The 19,334-nt window shown below is 38.8% G+C and overlaps 1 protein-coding gene across 4 annotated transcripts in view; it reads left to right on the forward strand.

The window, feature by feature from the left end:
* Positions 1 to 15,352: 15,352 nt before the first annotated feature.
* Positions 15,353 to 19,334, forward strand: part of rcor3 (REST corepressor 3) — a 69,955-nt gene continuing 65,973 nt past the window's right edge. The window contains exons 1-2 of one of the 4 annotated variants that reach the window (XM_059985795.1): positions 15,353 to 15,679; positions 15,764 to 15,820. In XM_059985795.1, the coding sequence (XP_059841778.1) occupies positions 15,472 to 15,679; positions 15,764 to 15,820 (265 nt within the window). In that variant the 5' untranslated portion in view covers positions 15,353 to 15,471. The remainder of the gene's footprint in view (positions 15,680 to 15,763; positions 15,821 to 19,334) is intronic. The other 3 variants (XM_059985794.1, XM_059985796.1, XM_059985797.1) reach the window with 3 other exon arrangements.

The raw sequence follows: 19,334 nt of genomic DNA on the forward strand, positions 1-19,334 counted from the left end.
AGCTTCTCCACCACGACAAGGTGACCATCCATGGAGAAGGATATTTGAGTATTATTGTAAATATACTGTTTGATTAAGCATTCTTGTTCATTTAAATAATTCATTATGGTTTATAACTAAAAACCCATGAATTGGATATGTCATGGAGCTACCACTTGATAAGTGCATGCCTCATCTAAAGTAAGAATCAAACTAGTCATGCATTACCTCCAGGCTCCATGTTTTTCTTTTAATTATGTGTTTAGTTTTGGCATTACAAAACATAACAGTGGTGATGAGGAAGTTTAAGTGAATGTGAGATGGCTACCTACTTGTTGAAATGCAGCAAGATATCAGAGTTTTAAGCAAGCACAGCAAGACAAGTTTTTTTTTTAAAGTGCATTGAAAAACAAACCAGTTAAAATAAAACAGTGCAGCATGTGCTTCTTCAAGAAGAGGTTATTTTGCGTTAACATAAATGACAGACAAATTCACAGGTTCATAAACAGTGAGTACCGGTGATAATAATCATGAAAAATTAGCAGAAATGGCTAGCTACATTGGAAAGATTAACACACTTGATTACATGACAGACAACTGGATTTTGGATACTGAGTGAATTGAGCAATACTTCAAAGCAAACGAAATAGCCAATGAGAAATGAATGCCAGTTTTGCTGAGTGCATTGGATTTAAAAGCATACAGTTTGCTTAGAGGTTTGACTGCTCTGCCAAAACTGGCTGAAATGAGCTTTGCTGATATCCTGAAAGTAATGCAGGAGCTTTAGGAACTGAAGCCATTGTTGATTGCAGAACTCTAGGCTTCATGAGCAGAATCAAAAGGAAGGGAGCCCACATCAGTGATTGTGCCCAAAATGAAGAAATTGCTAAGCATTTTCAGGTCAATAATGGGCTTAATAATGCATTGAGAGATTGTTTAGTTTGTGGAATCTTCCAAGAAAACATTCAAAAACAGCTGCTAACTGAAGCACAACTGATGACATAGCTGTATTGCTGAAATCAGCAGAGAGAGATACAATTGAGTTGCAGTCAGGAATTAAAGAGAGTGTGAACAAAATTGTGAAGTCTAAACAGAAATCTGCCTGGATGAACAGATTGTGTTATTGTTGTAGCATGGACTCATATACACCAGACCAATGTAGGCCTAAAGGTGAAACTTTCAGAAAATGCAACAAAGTAGGACACATACAAAGAGTATGTCAGGAAAACAAAACTAAATGGAATGCACATGGAAGAGCAAAAGATAAAAAGTCAAGTTGTAGTTTTGAAAAGAGCACTAATCTGAAAGTTGTTGATAATGATGAGAGTGATACAGGACTGAGTTGCAATGAGATTTAAAATGTGAAAACTAATAATAGACAAGCAATATGATTTATGCCAGAAATTAATTAAAATTGAATTGGACACTGGCTCAGCTGTTTGATTCATTCCACAAAATGAGTTTGAATGGCATTTCAAAGATACTCAACTGAAGCCTGCAGATATCCATCTAAGAACTTATACTGGAGAAAAGATAACTCCTGTGGGAATGACATTCGTAACAATGAAATACAAAAACCAACAAGCCACATAGGGCTTGTATGTGTTAAAAACTGGAGGACCAGTGTTGTGGGGGCATAATCGGCTGAGACAACTACAACTTGATCGGCTATCCATCCACAATTTGCATGCCACGTTCAACTGAAAACAAATTAAGAAAGGTACTGGATGATGCCACAACTGTCTCCATGCTGTACACTATGAACCATGCCCAACAGAGGGCAAATAGGTGTTAATGCCAAACTCTGTGCCTCTGTTTGGAAAGCATATTGGACCAAAGAAGGATCATGCTGCTCAGAGGAATCATGAAAGTGACGAAAGCAGTGGTCAAACTACAACAGTTTTTATAGGCAACATATCTGAGAAAACTTCTGATATATTAATCAAGCAGTTACTTGTGAAATGTGGCTTAGCTCAAAGCTGGAAGAGAGTTCAAGGAGCTTCAGGAAAATTGCAAGCATTCAGTTTTTGTGAGTATAAAGAACCAGGATTTATTTTGTGTGCATTAAGGTTATTGCATTAACCTTAATTGTATCACAGATATTGCAACTGGATGAATGGAAGACCATAAAGAAGGATGTCAATGAAGATATGAAAACAGGGGATTAGTCAGATGATGTTGTGGATGAGGAAACCAAGAGGAGAGGTCAAATCGTAAAGCGTGCAATAGAAAGATTAATAAAAGAATACTTCAGTGAACTTAGTGTACCTTCCCAAGAAAGAAGAAAAAAGAAAATGAAGAGGACAATGATGTAAATGCTATAGAAATGGAAGACAATAAATGAGAACTAATTTTTCAAGAAATTAGCAAATTCTGAGATACAAGAAACTAAAAGAAAAAGGAAGGTGAGAAAAAGACATGCAGTTGAAAGGAGAGAAAAGATAGAGAAAGGATATGAGTGAGAAAGAGAAAGGCATGAGAGAGAAGGAACTTGAGAAAAAAAAGAGTGTGGAGACAAGAGTGTGAGTGGGATCAGGACTGTGAATGAGATCATGATAGGGACTTTGAGAGAACCAAGGATTAGGAATGGAAATGCAACCAAGAAAAGAATCAAGTGAGGGATTATGAGAGAGAAAGAAGCAGGTACTGGGAGAGAAGCAAGTGAAACACATTGGTTTCCTTGGCTGTGTAAGTCTAGGGAAGACAACCTCCAACCCCACCAAACCCTTGAGACCGAAGCACGCTGAGTCCCACCCTAACCCTGGTTTGTGTAGATGCTGTGTAATTTTCTACCCCATCACAAATTAATGCCACTAAATAGCAGACAGTACACTGCATAGGATTAAAGGAATTATTTATGAATCTTAACTGAAGAGTTACTAAAGAATAACAAAAAGAAAAGGGCCCATTCTAATTAAACAGTCAAATATGCACAAGTTGGAGCTCATCTTGATGTTCTCTGTCACTCATGCGCTGGGCCCTCGGTCAACGTGAAAACACACACCACCTTCTGAATGTCACTCGCAATCCATCTTGAACAAACACAATTCTTTCCAGCGTCTTCTCTTTTCATCTCCTCACAAACAAAACCCCAAGCCCAACCTTAGTGTCCCTCGCCAGAGAAACCTCCCCTTAATCTGACCATCCTAACTGGATGGCACACATTTCTCCTCATCACTTATCTTCCACAGTAACCCAAACAAGCATGAAAACAGAACGGACTGCTCTTACAGAACTGCCAGAATGAAATACATACAGCATAACAGTAAAAATATGGGCCAGGGCATTACACAAGGATCGATGGACGTTCTGGAATCTGAAGTTGTTTCATAGCCACAAGTCTCAACTGCTGAGCAGAGTGATCTCCCTTGTTAGGATAAACATTATCCCACAAGAGTAAGAGAGGCTCCACCAAAATTAAATCTTTACGGTTGAATGGGACAATTTAAAATTTACTTTGCTGTGGATATCTATAGATTAGTTGTATTATACAGAATGTTTCATAAGTTGTAATGCATTCTATATTGAGTTGGTGTTTATAGTTAAGCAGGGAGGAGTGTTGTGTATTTAATATTTTAGTCGTATTTCAGTATACTGTAAATATATTGCTTTATTAAGCATTTTTATTTAAATAATTCATTGTGGATTATATATAAAAATGTGAATTGCATACAGTATATTGTAATGCTACCACATGATACCGGCGCACCTGGCACTTATCTCAACAACACAAATGTGGGATACCAATGGTCAGATGTCAGATGTTGAGCCAGCAAACCAGCATGGTGGCTGGTTTATCCCGTAATTCAGGTCCTCAAGTCCTGACCACACTCTTTCAAGCTTCAAAGTTTAAAGTTCGAAGTAAATTTATTATCAAGTTTATCAAATATTTCCATGAGACTCATTTTCTTGCTGGCATACTCAATAAATCCATAATCGAATTATAGCCATGATACTCCAAATTCCGACTCTCTAACATCTTATACAATTTCAGTATAACATCCTAACTCCTTGACTCAATATCCTTATTTATAAAGGCCAAAGTTTCAAAATTTCTCTTCACCATCCTGTTTACTTGTGGTTTGATATTATTCAATGGAAATAATTTTTCACTACTCTTTAATGTAGATAGTTGAAGTTTTTTCTGCCTCTGAATCTACGGATGTAATGATTCTAAATGTGTGAGTTAGAATCAAAGGGGAGATTGTTAGAATCATCTGTGTTTTATGTTTTAATAAAATATTAGTTGAGTTTATGCAAGACTAAAATCGCAGTTCTTACTGACACACAATTTGCATTTTTAACAAACGCATAAATATTTCACAATGTGATGTTTGGCTCCACCTACTGGTGGAGAAGTGGTATAGCAGTTACATAACTTCTTCACCTTTTTCATTGGCTAATTGTTAGAACATGACATATATGCTATGGCTGTGTTTCTCTAATTGGTCCTTTGTTTCTCAGAAATGTGGCCTTATCTGAAGTATAAAACTGCCAGACCTTGCAAAGGTGCCATTTTTTTCTTGTTCTCTGCCTGTTCTTCTAGTTTCATAACCTCTGTACCTGCTTATTTGTTCAAATTTTAAAATAAATGATCATGAAGCAATACATTTTCACTCATTCTTGGACTCCTAAAAGAACCTGGGGATCAAAAAACCACCAGATCCCATAGGAATTGAAAGGATTAAAAACATGTAAAAATTCCTTTTTGCATGAGGAAGATCTCATAGGTACATTGCCCAAGGATAATACATCCAGAAGGCATTGTTGTTTTTAGAGTAAGACAGACTCAAACTCCAAGAAGAAATGTTGCTTCTGCTGTATTTTAGTTGTAATATTTGTGCTTATATTAATATTGTAAAGTTTTGCATATTTACCATATGCTTTCTCAGAGACAAAGTCGCATTTACTACAGAAATTGTCTCATCTGGCTCATATACCCCTGAAACTTATTGACTCAGAAATTATATCGAATTAAGTGGATCTGCAAGCAATGCTGGCTCTAATTTAAATATCATGAAATAAATGGCCCTTACCTCTTGGCCATATGTTAACTACCACACTGGAACTCTTAAATCTTGTCTCTGGCAAAGTGATTATTCCTGTCCACTCATACATTGACTCTGACAGCCTTGTAGATGAAATAAACATAGATTTGTAAACAAACCATCTGCAGGTACGATGAATAACACACCATTCTGAAAGAAACCAGCTCAGATATTGAAGGCAAGTTAATAGAGGAATCCCTTAACATGGATCCCACCACTCTTGAAGAAAAGCATAGGCACTGTAGTGTCAATGAATGGTCCCACTTAAAGAACATGACATTGAAATTGTTAGATTAGAGTATTGTGAAAGATTATTTTTTATGAAGTATTTTCAATTAGATGGATATCTTACTGCACTTTCCCTTTATGACCGGCAAGTATATGAACATATTGCTATGAAGATTGTAGACATTTCCATTTCTTAAATTATGGCCACTATTCCAATCCAATGTTAAGTATCAATAAACAGGACAATTATCTGGATTTCGGTGTTATATTCTAAATGGTTCAGCAAAGCCCTTGATCTGGGTTTTTACATCAGATGATAAGATAGAAAGATGCACTAGCCTGTCGAATGATTGCATTTCTAACTCTGATGGCTAGAAGATCTATATTGTTGAATTGGAAAGAAATTGATCCTCCCACTGTATGTAATTGGTTCTCTCAAACTATGTTATGTTTAAATTTAGAAAAAATTAGAAGTGGTACTTTTGAGACTTCTATTAAATTTGAAAAGTTATGGAGACCATTTATTCAACATTTTCATATGATGTAATATGACCCTGTGCCAAGTTCATTTGATTTCCCAGCTTTCAGCTGATGTATTTTGAGAGGACCGGAATTGACGGCATTGATGAATACTTATTTTTGTGAGATATTATAAACAGCCCGCTTTTTTTTTCCTTCTCTTTTGTTTTTTTTTCTTTTATATTACTTATTAGTTATAGTTATTAGATTAGATTAGCTAGTTCTGCATTATATAAATTTTTTTTGTTTTTTTTTCTTTCTTTTTTCTGTTTTTTTTTATATTATACATTATGAAATATTTAGATTTACTATGTCCATACATATATCTTATGGCTTATGTCTTGGTAAACTCATTTATATTGTAACTATTATGTATGTTTTTTTTATATGTAATGGAATGTGTATGTTGGTAATTTCTTTATCAATATATCATCTGTATTCTGTCCATATTACTAATATTAATAAAAAGATTTAGAAAGAAAGAAAGAAAGAAAGAAAGAAAGAAAGAAAGATGCACTGAAGCAGAATGTATGATAAAATAAAAATGCTTTCTTCCCTGCTCAACTGAAATTGATAAATCCAATGAACTTTTTAGCTATTTTAGTTCCATAGACTACTGTATTTATCCAGATTTCTTACTTGACCTTAATCAGTCTTCAATAGTTTATGCTGTGGTGTGAATAATACCTTAGTGACAATTATTTCAGAATTATTGGTGTCTTTGTGAATTCATTGATACTTCAGATAGACTTTGACTACAAGCTGAAAACAGGGAAACGAGTCACAAATTTTATTGTAGGAGACCAATTGATGATGCTAAATTTTGCACTTACACAGATAACATCACTCCCCAGATAGACAAAGTTACATACGAAGACAAACCTTCAATTATTGCTGTGAATTCAATCGCATGACTTGGCCATAAACAATTTTCATGATTTAAAATAAATAAAGTAACCCGTACAGCCATGACAGTGCTCACTCTCATAATAGCACTGAGGAGATCCTTTGGTTCACTCAGAAGGTAGAAATTTCTGATGACAGAAGTTGTTCAGACGTACTGCTCTCCAAGTATCACCACTTTTTTTTAGTTTACAGAGGAAATGACTTGGAGCAATTTTATGAGTTAATCTATGACAGAATCTCAAGACGGAATGCAAGTCCAATTTTTGGATGCAACAAAGAATATTTTAGGACTTGATATTTGTCAAGAATGGCTAGGAGAAACTCAGTCAAATTAATAGAATATTCCTCTATATATTCGGAGAGTCACTGAACTGACACAATCAGATGAGTGAGGCACCTCATTTCACAAGTTTCTTTTTCAGTTTCAGTCTAAGCCCCTGACTGGCTAACACTCAAGCTGAAACAATTGCAAAGACATTTCCAACTGTTGCAAATTTAGTTTCTGCAGCAGCAAATACAGTGTCTGGATGGACTGATGCTACTTTAAATTGGTTTGAAGAATTTTTTGTTTGCAATTTCCCAATGGACAATTCCCCTAGACATCAGAATTATTGTTTTGGTAGGGATCTTTTTGCTGAAATGTTGAAGCCTGCAAGGATGGAAGTTTGGCAATTTCTGCTTTTTGTATATAACAGCTCCACTACTAAGACTCTGTTAACTCTCATACCTCAGCCGCTCTATCATAGGTTATCCCTTGTATGGCTGCTTTGCTATCCCCTGCCTTGTACTTGCCTCTTTACCTATTCTGCTGGTTTGTCCTCAACCCTGCAAGAGTGACAAACAAGGACTTTGCTGATCATGTTACTCTTGCTCCTCTCCTTTTCCTAGTCCTGATCACTACGTTGCATTCAGGTCTGCATGCTTCTTGCCTCATTTTGGGGGTGGGGGGAGGTTTGGGATGTGTCTATCATGAACAATTGGACTAAAAACACAATCTCCTATAAAGGATGAATTGACAAACATTTTTTACTTAACTATTTTGATGTTGTACATTTCCTTTTTGACATAGGTTATATATATATGCACATACACACACATATATATAATTGTTAAGATTTTATATCATGTAATTTGTAAATCTGTTGTTCACTGCTAAAGGTTGTATTATATTACCATAGTTTATATCTTTGATTTTTATATTCAAACTATCTATCTTAGTATAATTTGTGGGTTATGTTATACAATGGCAAAAGACTTAACAGGAGGAGAAAGAGAGCTACCCCTGAGGAATGCCATACTCCTGATAAGTCTTTTCATATGTTTGATTATGTTTTCTTGGAAACAGAGATACAATTCTAGGGTGTTACATTTTCTAACTTCAAAAGATTAAATTAATTCAAATGGGAATCATGAGAGTCTGAAAATACAAGTGTAGTTCGAGTCTACTTTTAAGCAAGGTGCACATATCACAAGGTAGCGTGATGATGCATGCAATTAACATATTTTTTACATATAATCCATAATTTATTAAATAAACAAGAACAAGAATGCTTACTCAACCAAAATATATATAAGATTACTCAAATTGTATTGAAATAATAAATACACAATACTCACCCTGCTTAGCTATAAACTCCAACTCAATGTAGAATGCATCTCAACTTATATACACAGTATATTATATAATACAGCTACTATTTACAGACACCCAAACACAGTAATTTTTTTAAATTGCCCCATTCAGGCTTAAAGATTTAATTGCTGTGAAGAATTTCTTACTCTTTTGAGATAACGTTGTTCCCTGATAAGTGGGATCATTCTGCTTCGCAGATGGTACTTGTAGGTGTGAAACAGTTTCAGGTTCTGGGATATCTACCATGGTGGTTGCAGGAGCTGACTCTCGGAGATTGTAGGAAGTGATTCTGACAGTGGTGGCACTGTTCTTTTTCTTCTTCAGGTCTGTACATCTTGATCTTGGGAAGGTGCATTTAGTTCACTGGAGTATTCTCTTATTAATCCTTCTATTGCTCCCTTTATCATCTGATCTTTCTTCTTGGTTTCCTCATCCACAACATTTTATGATGAATCCTCCATTTTTTGCATCTCCATTCATCCAGCTGGACTTCAGTCATTGCATTTACTTCTACAAATGGCTTTTTGTTTCCCTCTTGTAGTTCATGCAATAACCTTAATGCACATAGAGTAGATTCTGGTTCTTTATATTCACAAAAGCCAAATGCTTGCAAATTTTCTGAAGGTCCTTGAACTCTTTGCCAACCTAAAAGTAAGCCTCATTTTGCAAGTAATTGCTTGAATAACGTATCAGAAGCTTTCTCAGATATGTTGCCTACGAAAACAGTTGTAGTGGGACCACTGTTTTTGTTACTTTCTTGCTTCCTCTGAGCAGCATCGTCCTTCCTTGGTCCAATATGCTTTCTTACCAAGGCACAGAGTTTGGCATCGATGCTTGTTTGTCCTCGGTTGGTTAACGGTTCATGGTGTTTGGCATGGAGACAGTTGTAGCATCATCCAGTACCTTTCTTAATTCTCTTCCAGTTGACTTCATTGTTGGGAATGTGGTATGCAACTATTGATGGATCTCCAATCAAGTTGTAGTTATCTCGGCCAATCATATCTCCACAATGCTGGTCCTCCTGGTTTTACCACAAACAAGCTCAATGTGGCTTGTTGGTTGTTGTATTTCACAGTTACAGATGTCATTTCCACAGGAGTTATCTTTTCTCCAGGATAAGTTCTTAGATGGATATCTGCAAGCTTCCGGTTGGTGACTTTGAAATGTCATTCAAGCTCATTTTGGAGAATGACTGAAACAGCTGAACTAGTGTTTAGTTCCATTTTAATTAATTTGCTTTTCACTTTTGGGGTAAGCCATATTGCTTGCCTCCTGTTTCCAAATTGAAAACCTCAAGAGTACCCGGTCCTGTTTAACTCCCATTATTATCAGAGTTTTCATCAATAACATGCAGATTTATGCTCTTTTTGAAACTGCAACTTGGCCCTTTAGCCTTTCCTCTTTCCTGTGCAGTCCACTTATTTGTCTGCCTGTCATGCTCTTTGTATGTGTCCTACTTTATTGCATTCTCTGTAAGTTTTGCCTTTAACTCTGCAATTGTTTGGTGTATGTGAACCTCGGCCACAACAGTTACACAATTGGTTTGGCCGGGCCTGTACCTGTTTAGATGATACAATTTTGTTCATGCTCACTTTAATTCCTGATTGCAACTCAAGTGCAGCCCTGGCTGCGGTTTCCATTGAGTCAGCGATTTCCACTGCTCATTTGAATACAAGATGCACTTCAGCTAGTAGATATTTTTGAATGCTTTTTTGCAAGATTCCACAAAACTAAACAATCCCTCGGTGTATCATTAAGCCCATTACTAAAATGACAATGCTCAGACAATCTCATCAATTCAGCCACATATGCTAAACTTAACTCCTTTTTTTTTAATTCTGTTTATGAAACGTAAAGAGTTCTGCAATCAACAATGGCTTTGGTTCTAAATGTTATTTTACAAGAGCAGCAAAGCTTATTTCTGATGGCTTGGTTGTAACAGTTAAACTTTGATGTAAGCTGTATGCCTTTAAAACCAATGCACTTAGCAAAATTGACACTCACTTTTCATTGGCTTATTAATTTGCTTCAATATACTGTTCCAATAGCTCAGTATGTATGAGCCAATTACTTGTTCTGTAATCAAACTCATCAAGAAAAAATGTGTTTTGTGGTAGGATTCCACAAAGAAGTTGCAGAGAGTGATGTGTTGGATGCAGAAGCTCATGGGGTGAGGACGAGAGGAACTCCCTCACTTTTAAGGTAGCAAGAAGATGGGGTGAACTGAGATGTCCAGGAACTGGAGGAGATGCAAAAAGGGCAACATCAATAACAGAAGGAGGAAAACCCTGTGCTTTGAAGGAGGAGGACATTACTAATATCCTGGAAAGGAAAACATTATCCTGGGAAGAATGCAACAGAGATGAAGGAACTATAAAAAGAGAATAGCATTTTCACATGAGACAGGATGGATATCTATGGTCAAGATAGCCGTGAGAATCGGCAGGTTTATAAGAGATGTCAGTGAACAGTTTGTCTCCTGAGTAGGAGACAGAGAGATTGCAAAGGAGAGAGAGGTGTCAGAAGTGGACCAAGTGAATTTTAGGGCAGGGTGATTTGGAAGCAAAATTGATGAAATTGAAAAGCTCAGCATAGGTGCTTGAAGCAGCATGATGCAGTCATCAGTGTCATGGAGAAAAAGTTGGGAGCATTACCAGGGAAGGCTTAGAACATAGACTGTTCCATGAAGGCAAAGAAAAAGCAGGCTTAGATTGGACCCATGCAGGTGACCATGGCTACCACTTCAGTTTGGATACAAGAATACTTCAATCTCTGGGTGCCACTAATTGACTAGAGATATTGAGGCTCTGATCAAGGACAAGAAGGAAACATGCACTGTACATAGACATTTGGGAACTAGTGAACATTTTAATGACTACAAGAATTGTAGGGCTGTACTTAAATGAGAAGTCAGGAAAACAGAAGGTGTTTTGAGAAGGATATAGCAATCAAGGTGAGGCAAAATAACAAGAGATTCTACAGGTATATTAAGGGTAAAAGGGCAAAGAGCTGAATTCCTTCTTCACTATCTTATTTGTGACACTGCTTTCGGCAAACTACACACTTGCTCTCCAGATCCTTCTGTTCCATAACACTCCCCGGGGCCATACCATTCACTGCATAATTCCTACCCAAGTTTATTCTCCCAAATTCAATACCTCACGTTTACCTGGATTGAAGGCCATTTATCAGTTCTTAGTCTACATACATAGCTGATCAAGATTCTCCAATAATTTTTCATAACCTAAATTATTTAATACACCAACCTGCTTTAATGTCATCTGCAAAGTTACTAAGTATGCCTTGTCTGTCTCCAAGTCCTTTATATTCAATTAGTGGCCATTATATTAGGTGCACCTGTACACCTGCTCATTAATCCAAATATCTAATCAGCCAATCGTGTGGCAGCAACTCAATGGATTAAAGCATGCAGACCTGGTCAAGAAATTCAGTTTTGTTCAGACCAAACATCAGAAGGGGGAGGAAATGTGACCTAAGTGACTATGATTGTTGGTGCCAGACAGAGTGGTTTAAGTATCTCAAAATCTGCTAATCTCCCAGGATTTTCACACACAACAGTCTCTATTCTAGAGTTTACAGATAATGGTGCACAAAACAAAAAGCATACAGCAAGCGGCAGTTCAAAGGGTGAAAATGTCTTGTTAATGAGAGAGGTCAGAGAGGAATAGCCTGACTGGTTCAAGCTGACAGGAAAGTGACAGTTACAACTAAGGTGTGTAGAAGAGCATTTCTGAATGCACAAAATGTTGAATCTTGAAGTAGATGGGCTACTGCAGAAGGAGATCAAGCATACACTCGGTGGCCACTTTATTAGCTATAGAAGCTACTTAATAAAGTGACCACTAAGTATAGATTACTAAATAACGAAGGTCCCAGCACCAACCCCTGTGGCATATTAGTAAACACAGGCCTCTAGTCCATGAAGCAACCCTTGACCATCATCCACTGCTTCCTTCCGCTGAGCTACTTATGAATCCAATCCGCTATCGTCCTCTGGATCCCATGCAATCAAACTTTCCAGACTAGCCTGTCATTGACAATGTTCACTGCCCTACTCTCATCTCTCATCTTGTTTGCCTCCTTGAAGAACTGTAAGAGATATTTCAAACAATACTTTTCATCCACAAAGCAATGCTGACCATCTTGAATCAGGCCCTGTCATTCCAGATGTTTGTAGATACTGTCCCTCATAACCCACCACCACAATAAACCTGTGGGGTACTGGTTTGTTTTGGTCACCATGTTATAGGAAAGATATTATCAAACTAGAAAGCATGGAGAAAAGTGCAGAAAGATTTACCAGGATGTTGCCCGGACTTGGGAGCATGAGTTATAAGTAGAGATTGCGTAGCCTACACCATTCTCTGTGGTATGTAGGAAATTGATTGGTGACCTGATCGAGCGATATAAGGTCTTGAGGTGCATAGACAGAATGAATGCACATAGTTTTTTTTCCTAGGATAGGGGAGCAAGAAACAATATAGTTTTAAGATCAGAGTTGAGAGATTTAAAAGGGACATTAGGGTAGCTTCTTCAAGCAAAAGATGATGCATGTTTGAAGTGAATTGCAAGAAATAGTGCTTGAGGCAGAACGTTAGTAACATTTAAAAAGTTATTTAGATAGTTATATGGATGGGAATATTTAGAGGGCTACTGGTCAATATGAGCAGATGGGTCTAGCTCACTGGGTAACACAGTTGGCATTTGGACTGAAAGGCTCACTTCAATACTGAATGACTCTATGGAAATTGGGACTACCAGCTCAAAGTAAAGGATCAGCCATTCTGACAAAGCAGAGAAAGTATCACTCTATACGTAGGTTAGTCAATTTTAGGAACTTCTGAAGTTGCCTGTTTGGTTCAGTTGCTAAGTATATTCAAGACAGAGATTTAAAGATTTTCATATCTTAAGGGAGTCAAGGGAAAGTGGCATTAAGAATAAAAAGTCAGACATGATTTTATTGAATGACACATTTAGCATTTGGGGCTGAATAGCTTATTCTTGTTTATATTCCTTATTTGCTTATGCTTATATGATAAAATATTAATATTTTTGTTTCATGCCTATATAACTTCTAATGATGTTGTAATGATTTTGAATAAATTCACATTGTCTGCCCCATCACTGTAACTTCTTCCAGTCCTACAACATACTTCTTTGCATTTACCAGAAAGCTTGATTGTCCTCTCAGCTAATACACACTTACACACCGAGAATAGTTTCCTTCGGATAGGATACTGCAAGAGGACAGTTGTTCCAATCCCCAGGTAGATAAAACTGAGACCAGTTCAACGTGACATTTCCTTGCTTCAGATGAGGGTAGCCAGAACAGACTGACGTGAACTTGAATCAGTTGCCGGATAATGAAAAGGTTTGAATCATCACAACATTGGAACAGAATATGAGCTGCAGAGCAGAGTGAAAGCAATTTCTAACAATAAGTGTGCCAGGGAATAATTCCAAACCTTTTGCCACCTTGATCCAATGGCTGAAGACCAGATATCAAAAACACAACATTCAAATGTAGGAAATGTTCAAACTATGCTCATCCTCAATAATGGACACTATCATCTTTTCAACCACTAAAGTCAGGCTAACCGGCCTATTGTTTTCTGGACTTTGCCTCCCTCTCCTAAAGAATGGAGTGGCATTTGCAATTTTCTAGTACTCAGGAACCTTCCAGAATCCTTGAAATATCATGACTAATGCCTCTATGGTCTCTTCATCTACCTCTTTCAGAACCCTGGGGTGTAGTCCATCAGGTCCAGTTGTCTTAACTATCTTCAAACCTTTCAGTTTCCCAAGCACCTTCTCCTGAGCAATCAAATTTCTGGCGTGCTGCTGGTGTTTTCCATAGTGTAGACTGTTGCAAAATGCTCAATCTGTTTGTCTGCTAACTCTCCAACGTCCCCTCTTGTTTCTCTTTTACTCTTTATACACCTGGTAAAACTTTTGGTATCGTCTTTTGTATTAATGGCCAGCTTACATTTATATTTCCATACTATACACCGTATTATTCTATACTATAAATGCCCTGAACTCAGCTGAGGTAATTTGATCACTTTGCTTTTATTTTAACTGGTGCTTCAATGTAAAACTGTCAGTCTTAATCTATTTAATACCACTTAGCTTCCCGAATTGATTTAAAAAAACAATTTGATAACGTTTTATTTCACCCGACCGCTACATATTTATCCTACGGGCATTTTCTTGGAATAAGACAATAGTAAACTTGAGTATCTAGAAAACTCGATCTAGTAAACTCTACCTTTGTTACTAAATCAGAAATTAGGTTTGCATAATTTACGTAATGTCGACAGAAAGGGTGTCTATGCATGACTTATAGATGATCACTATAAACAATGATTTACAAGTGAGAGAAAAAAATTCATTCAAGGAGATGTTTTGTTTTTATTGATTTTTGTAGTATCCTAACTGATCGCAAACAACTTAACGCATTCAAATTAGTTGAATTCCCCGAATCTTAATGTAGTCATTATTCGTTTTTTCTCTATGCCTTTCAGTCGAACTTTTAAACCTTTAATTTATTTCGATCTTATATACCACCAGCTTTACAGAATTCGCATACTGAACAATATATGCTCCAACCTTGTGCCTTAGTTGCAAAGTATGAGAATGGGCAGCTGTACGTTCAGCCAAGCTGATATAGCAATCACGCGCACATATCACTGACATTGTTTGGTAAACAAGAGTATACGCTCTTTTCAAGTGTAAAAAAACTCAGTTTTGATCTTTTGTGCTTTTTTTTTAAAGCCATCTCACCGTTGATGGGCGCTGTGACAGCTCTGCTTCCGCAGGGGTGGAACAAAGAATAAAAAGAGTCCGAGGCATAAGTCTGAGTAAGGAAGAAGACGCTGCTTCGCCCACACAATACTTGGGAGATAATTTCCTACAGAGCTGTGGAGACCCGAACTGTGTCCCTGGGACAACGTGAGGGTATGGGAGGGGCGGTGGTAGGCTGGTGTTGGTATGGGGCAGCGGAGCGATAGCGGCTGTTTCTCTCTGTGCTGAGGCTGCCTGCCTTGCCTGCTCCTAGTTGTTGTGAGCTGGAAGCAGCGCCGAGCAGAGCCAATAATAACTTTCGCCGCTTTCCTCCTCGCATCCTTTCACCCTAAGATGCCTGGAATGATGGAGAAAGGCTCGGAGTACTTGGGCAAAGGACGATCGAACGGCACCAAGAGCCCCGCTGGCGCTTCTTCCAATGGACATTATTCTGAGGAGAGTGGCAGTGACGACGAGCACGGTGGTAGCCTCGAACGCTATGCGAAAAAATATCAAACTTCTTTTGTAAACCTTGGAGTCTTTAAACCCCGATTTAGTCGATGTCGGTAACTCGACGCTAGTCAAGTTTTATTTTAGATCATACTTACGGGTGATTTATTATCTTTTTGTTTGGTTATTGTTGCAGATGTCGGAATGCGAGTGGGCTCTGACTATCAGGCATCCATTCCGGAATTTAACCCTGGTAAATAATCGTTTTCATCGGTAATAACGGTATTAACGTTGCGGGGTAACTGATGTGAGCCCCGATTGTTCTGGAAGTGGGGGCGAGGGTGACTGGATTAGCCTCGACTCAGCTGCAAGTGCCTGCTCCAGCCCGGGCTGGAGGGCGGGGTTAGGGGGAGTTGCTTGGCAGTGAGTTTCCCCACTCCGGGGCTGGCTGGCTAACTCCTGAGAGCGGCCGGGCTGGTGAGAGGGCGCGGGGGGCTCGAGTCGCGGGGCACCGAGCGCCCTTGGGGTGCGCAACGAGCTCTTTAAATAGGCGAGCGAGGCGGGACATGCGCAGTGAGGCGGCCTGAGAGTGAGGCTCCGGCTGGGGATGCTGCTGCCCGGGTGCCGCTTGTTCCTCTCCTCGGTCCGTCGCCCACTACTCAACTGCACACTGCAGTTCAGAATCGTTGTGAATTGCTTTGCGCGCTGCCCCTCCCCCGAGGCGATTGCCGGCAACCCGGAGGAGGTGAAACTGCACGCTTGTGAGCTGCTGATGGGTTAAAGAGACAATGCAAACAAAAAGACTTGCACTTCGTGTGCGACCATTTATGTCACTTTCAGAACGTGCCAGGGAGCTTCACAGCCAATGAAATATTTCTGAAGTGTGGTCATTGTAAAGTAGGAAATGTGGTTGCACTACTCCGTAAGGTTTTGTAGGCACCAATGTGATGATATTTACCAGCTAAACAGTTTTAGTCATTGAGGATAAGACAAAACATTGAGACTTGTAAATGAATTTTAAAATTTCAAAATGTTATGAAAACATGTCAATACTGTATATATAATATTTAATGCTGTATGAATTTACATTGCGAGTTTGTATTAGTATTGATTAAGCTTGTTTGATCCAAAGCAACTAATGTTTGTCAGAGTTGTATTGCCATTACCATTTCTCAAGATGCTGATAAGTACATAAAGGTACTGCCTGGTTTAGAATAAAATCATACAAATTACATTGAAATTATCTAAAAAATGCAAACCATTCATGATGGTGGTAGCTGTTTGCAATAATTTTAATGGTGAAGTATTGTAGAATTCATATTATCCAGGGTGTGTTGTGCTTGACATGTACCAGTTAATGTAAAATGCCAGAGAAGTACTCTCTTGGTGCTGTTTCTCAGTTGGCCTGGCTGCACTTTGAAATGTTGTCATCTGAATATGTTGTGTTGTAAAGTGCTGGATAATGTCATGTGCTTTAGATAAATCAAATATAAAGATGTCACATTTCCTTCAAACCAGGGATGGTAGATCCAAAATTGATATTACTGCTTTTCAGGCATTACTGAAGAAGTTTCTACGTAGGTGTATTTTGGCCCCTTGTTGAATTGGTCAAGAATGAATGAGCCTGCTCAGCTCTGGATTCTTCAGTAATCGGTCTTCATGTACTTTGGACATACTGAGGAGCAGGAATTCTCTTGACTTTGTAGCTCATCCTCAGCTTTCCTGGGATTAATCCTCATTACTCTTCCCTATTAATCAAGACAGATGTCACGTGCTAATTAGGTTGAAATTGAATTGGCAGTAGAATAAGTTCCCTGTGGAAGCATAACATTCATCACCAGCTTGCTCATTTTAATGAGCCCTGATTTTCAGATGCTGCTTGACTTGAGGGAAAAAAATTTAGCATTTTCTGTTTTTATCTTTGATTTCCAGTATCTGCAGTTTTTTTTGCTTTCAAGAAAACCAGGTTCCCACAAAATTGAGAATTTATTTTAGACTTGAAATGTTAACTATTTATCTGTTAACAGATACTGTGAAACTTGGGACTAATATTTGTAAGGAAGCTATTAATTGAAGTATGTGAATATATCGTTATAACATTTCTAGAGCTCACAAAAATTATGTTTTGGTCTTAGAAATCATAAATCAAAACTGTTGCCATTTATCTTGATAGATGCCTTCTGATTTCTTTGACCACATTCAAATGTATTTTTATTTATGGATAGCAGTGTCTGTTTTTTTTGTCTTCATTGTAGAACAGATGAACAGTTGTTATTGTTAAGGTGGAATGTCTAGCATCTGAAACAAAGATGAGATCTTTGGTATTTTCAAGTTGGTGAACAAGGTGAATTTCATTAGAGAAGAGAAATTTCTGAAAGTAGAGAGGGGCAGAACTGGAGAGAAAATTCTGAGAACTATTTACCAGTGAGACTTGTGTCAATGGTAGGCAAATTATTGGAGAGGATTCTTAGAGACAGAATTTATGAGAATTGGAGAAGCATTGTCTAATTCAGGATGGTCAACACATCTTTGTGATGAGCCTCACGAGCTTGACTAAATACTTTGAAGAAATAACAAAACAAATTGAAGGCAAAGCATACGTATATGATGCTGGAAGAACCCAGCAGGTCAGGCAGCATCTGTGAGAAAAGAGTAGCCAACGTTTCGGGTCGAGACCCTTCATCAGGAATGGGGGGGAGAGGGCTGAAGCCCAGTAATAGAGATAGGGGAGGGGGAAGGGCTAGAGGTGCCAGGTGGAGAACCAATCAGAGGAAGGATAAAGGGGGGAGGGGATAAGCATGAAAGAACTGTAGAGATAAAGGAGCAGAAAGTTGAAAGGGGAGAGAGGCAGAGAGGAACCTAGGATAGGGGAAGGGGGAGGGAATTACTGGAAATTGGAGAATTCAATGTTCATACCAGCCGGCTAGAGGCTACCCAGATGGTAGATGAGATGTTGCTCCTCCAAACTGAGTTTGGTCTCATCATGGCAGTACAGGAGGCCATGTATGGACCTATTTAGATGGGAATGAAAGGCAGAGTTGAAGTGGGTGGCAACCGGGAGGTCCTGTCTATTGTGACAGACGGAGCGGAGGTGCTTGACAAAGCGGTCCCCCGGTCTGCGTCGGGTCTCGCCGATGTAGAGGAGGCCGCACCGGATGCAATAGACAACTCCAGCAGACTTGCAGGTGAAGTGTTGCCTCACCTGGAAGGACTGTCTGGGGCTCAGAATGGGGGGAGGTGTAGGGACAGGTGTAGCATTTGCGCTTACAGTGTTAAGTGCCAGGTGGGAGTTCTGTGGGGAGGGACATGTGGACCAGGTAGTCGCGAGGGAACGATTGCTGCGAAAAGCTGAGAGGGGTAGGGAGGGAAAGATGTGCTGGGTGGTGGGGTCCTGTTGAAGGTGGCGGAAGTTGCGGAGGATAATGTGTTGGATCTGGAGGCTGGTGGGGTGGTAGGTGAACCAACCGGATCCAACACATTATCCAGAAAAGTCAGGAAATATGGGATCCAGGGAAACTTGGCCATGTGGATTCTGAATTGGCTTGCCCACAGAAGGCAGAGAGTGGTAGTAGATGGTGCATATTCTGCCTGGAGACAGTGACTGGTGGTGTTCAGCAGAGATCTGTTCTGAGACCCCTGCTGTTTATGATTTTTATACATGACTTGGATGAGGAGTGTAAGTTTGCAGATGACATGAAGGTTGGTGGTGTTGTGGATAGTGTGGAATGTTGTTGTAGGTAATTGATTGGAAGCAGAGCTGGGCTGAG

The sequence above is a fragment of the Hypanus sabinus genome, chromosome 12, assembly GCF_030144855.1.
Source record: "Hypanus sabinus isolate sHypSab1 chromosome 12, sHypSab1.hap1, whole genome shotgun sequence".
NCBI classification, from domain to species: Eukaryota; Metazoa; Chordata; class Chondrichthyes; order Myliobatiformes; family Dasyatidae; genus Hypanus; species Hypanus sabinus.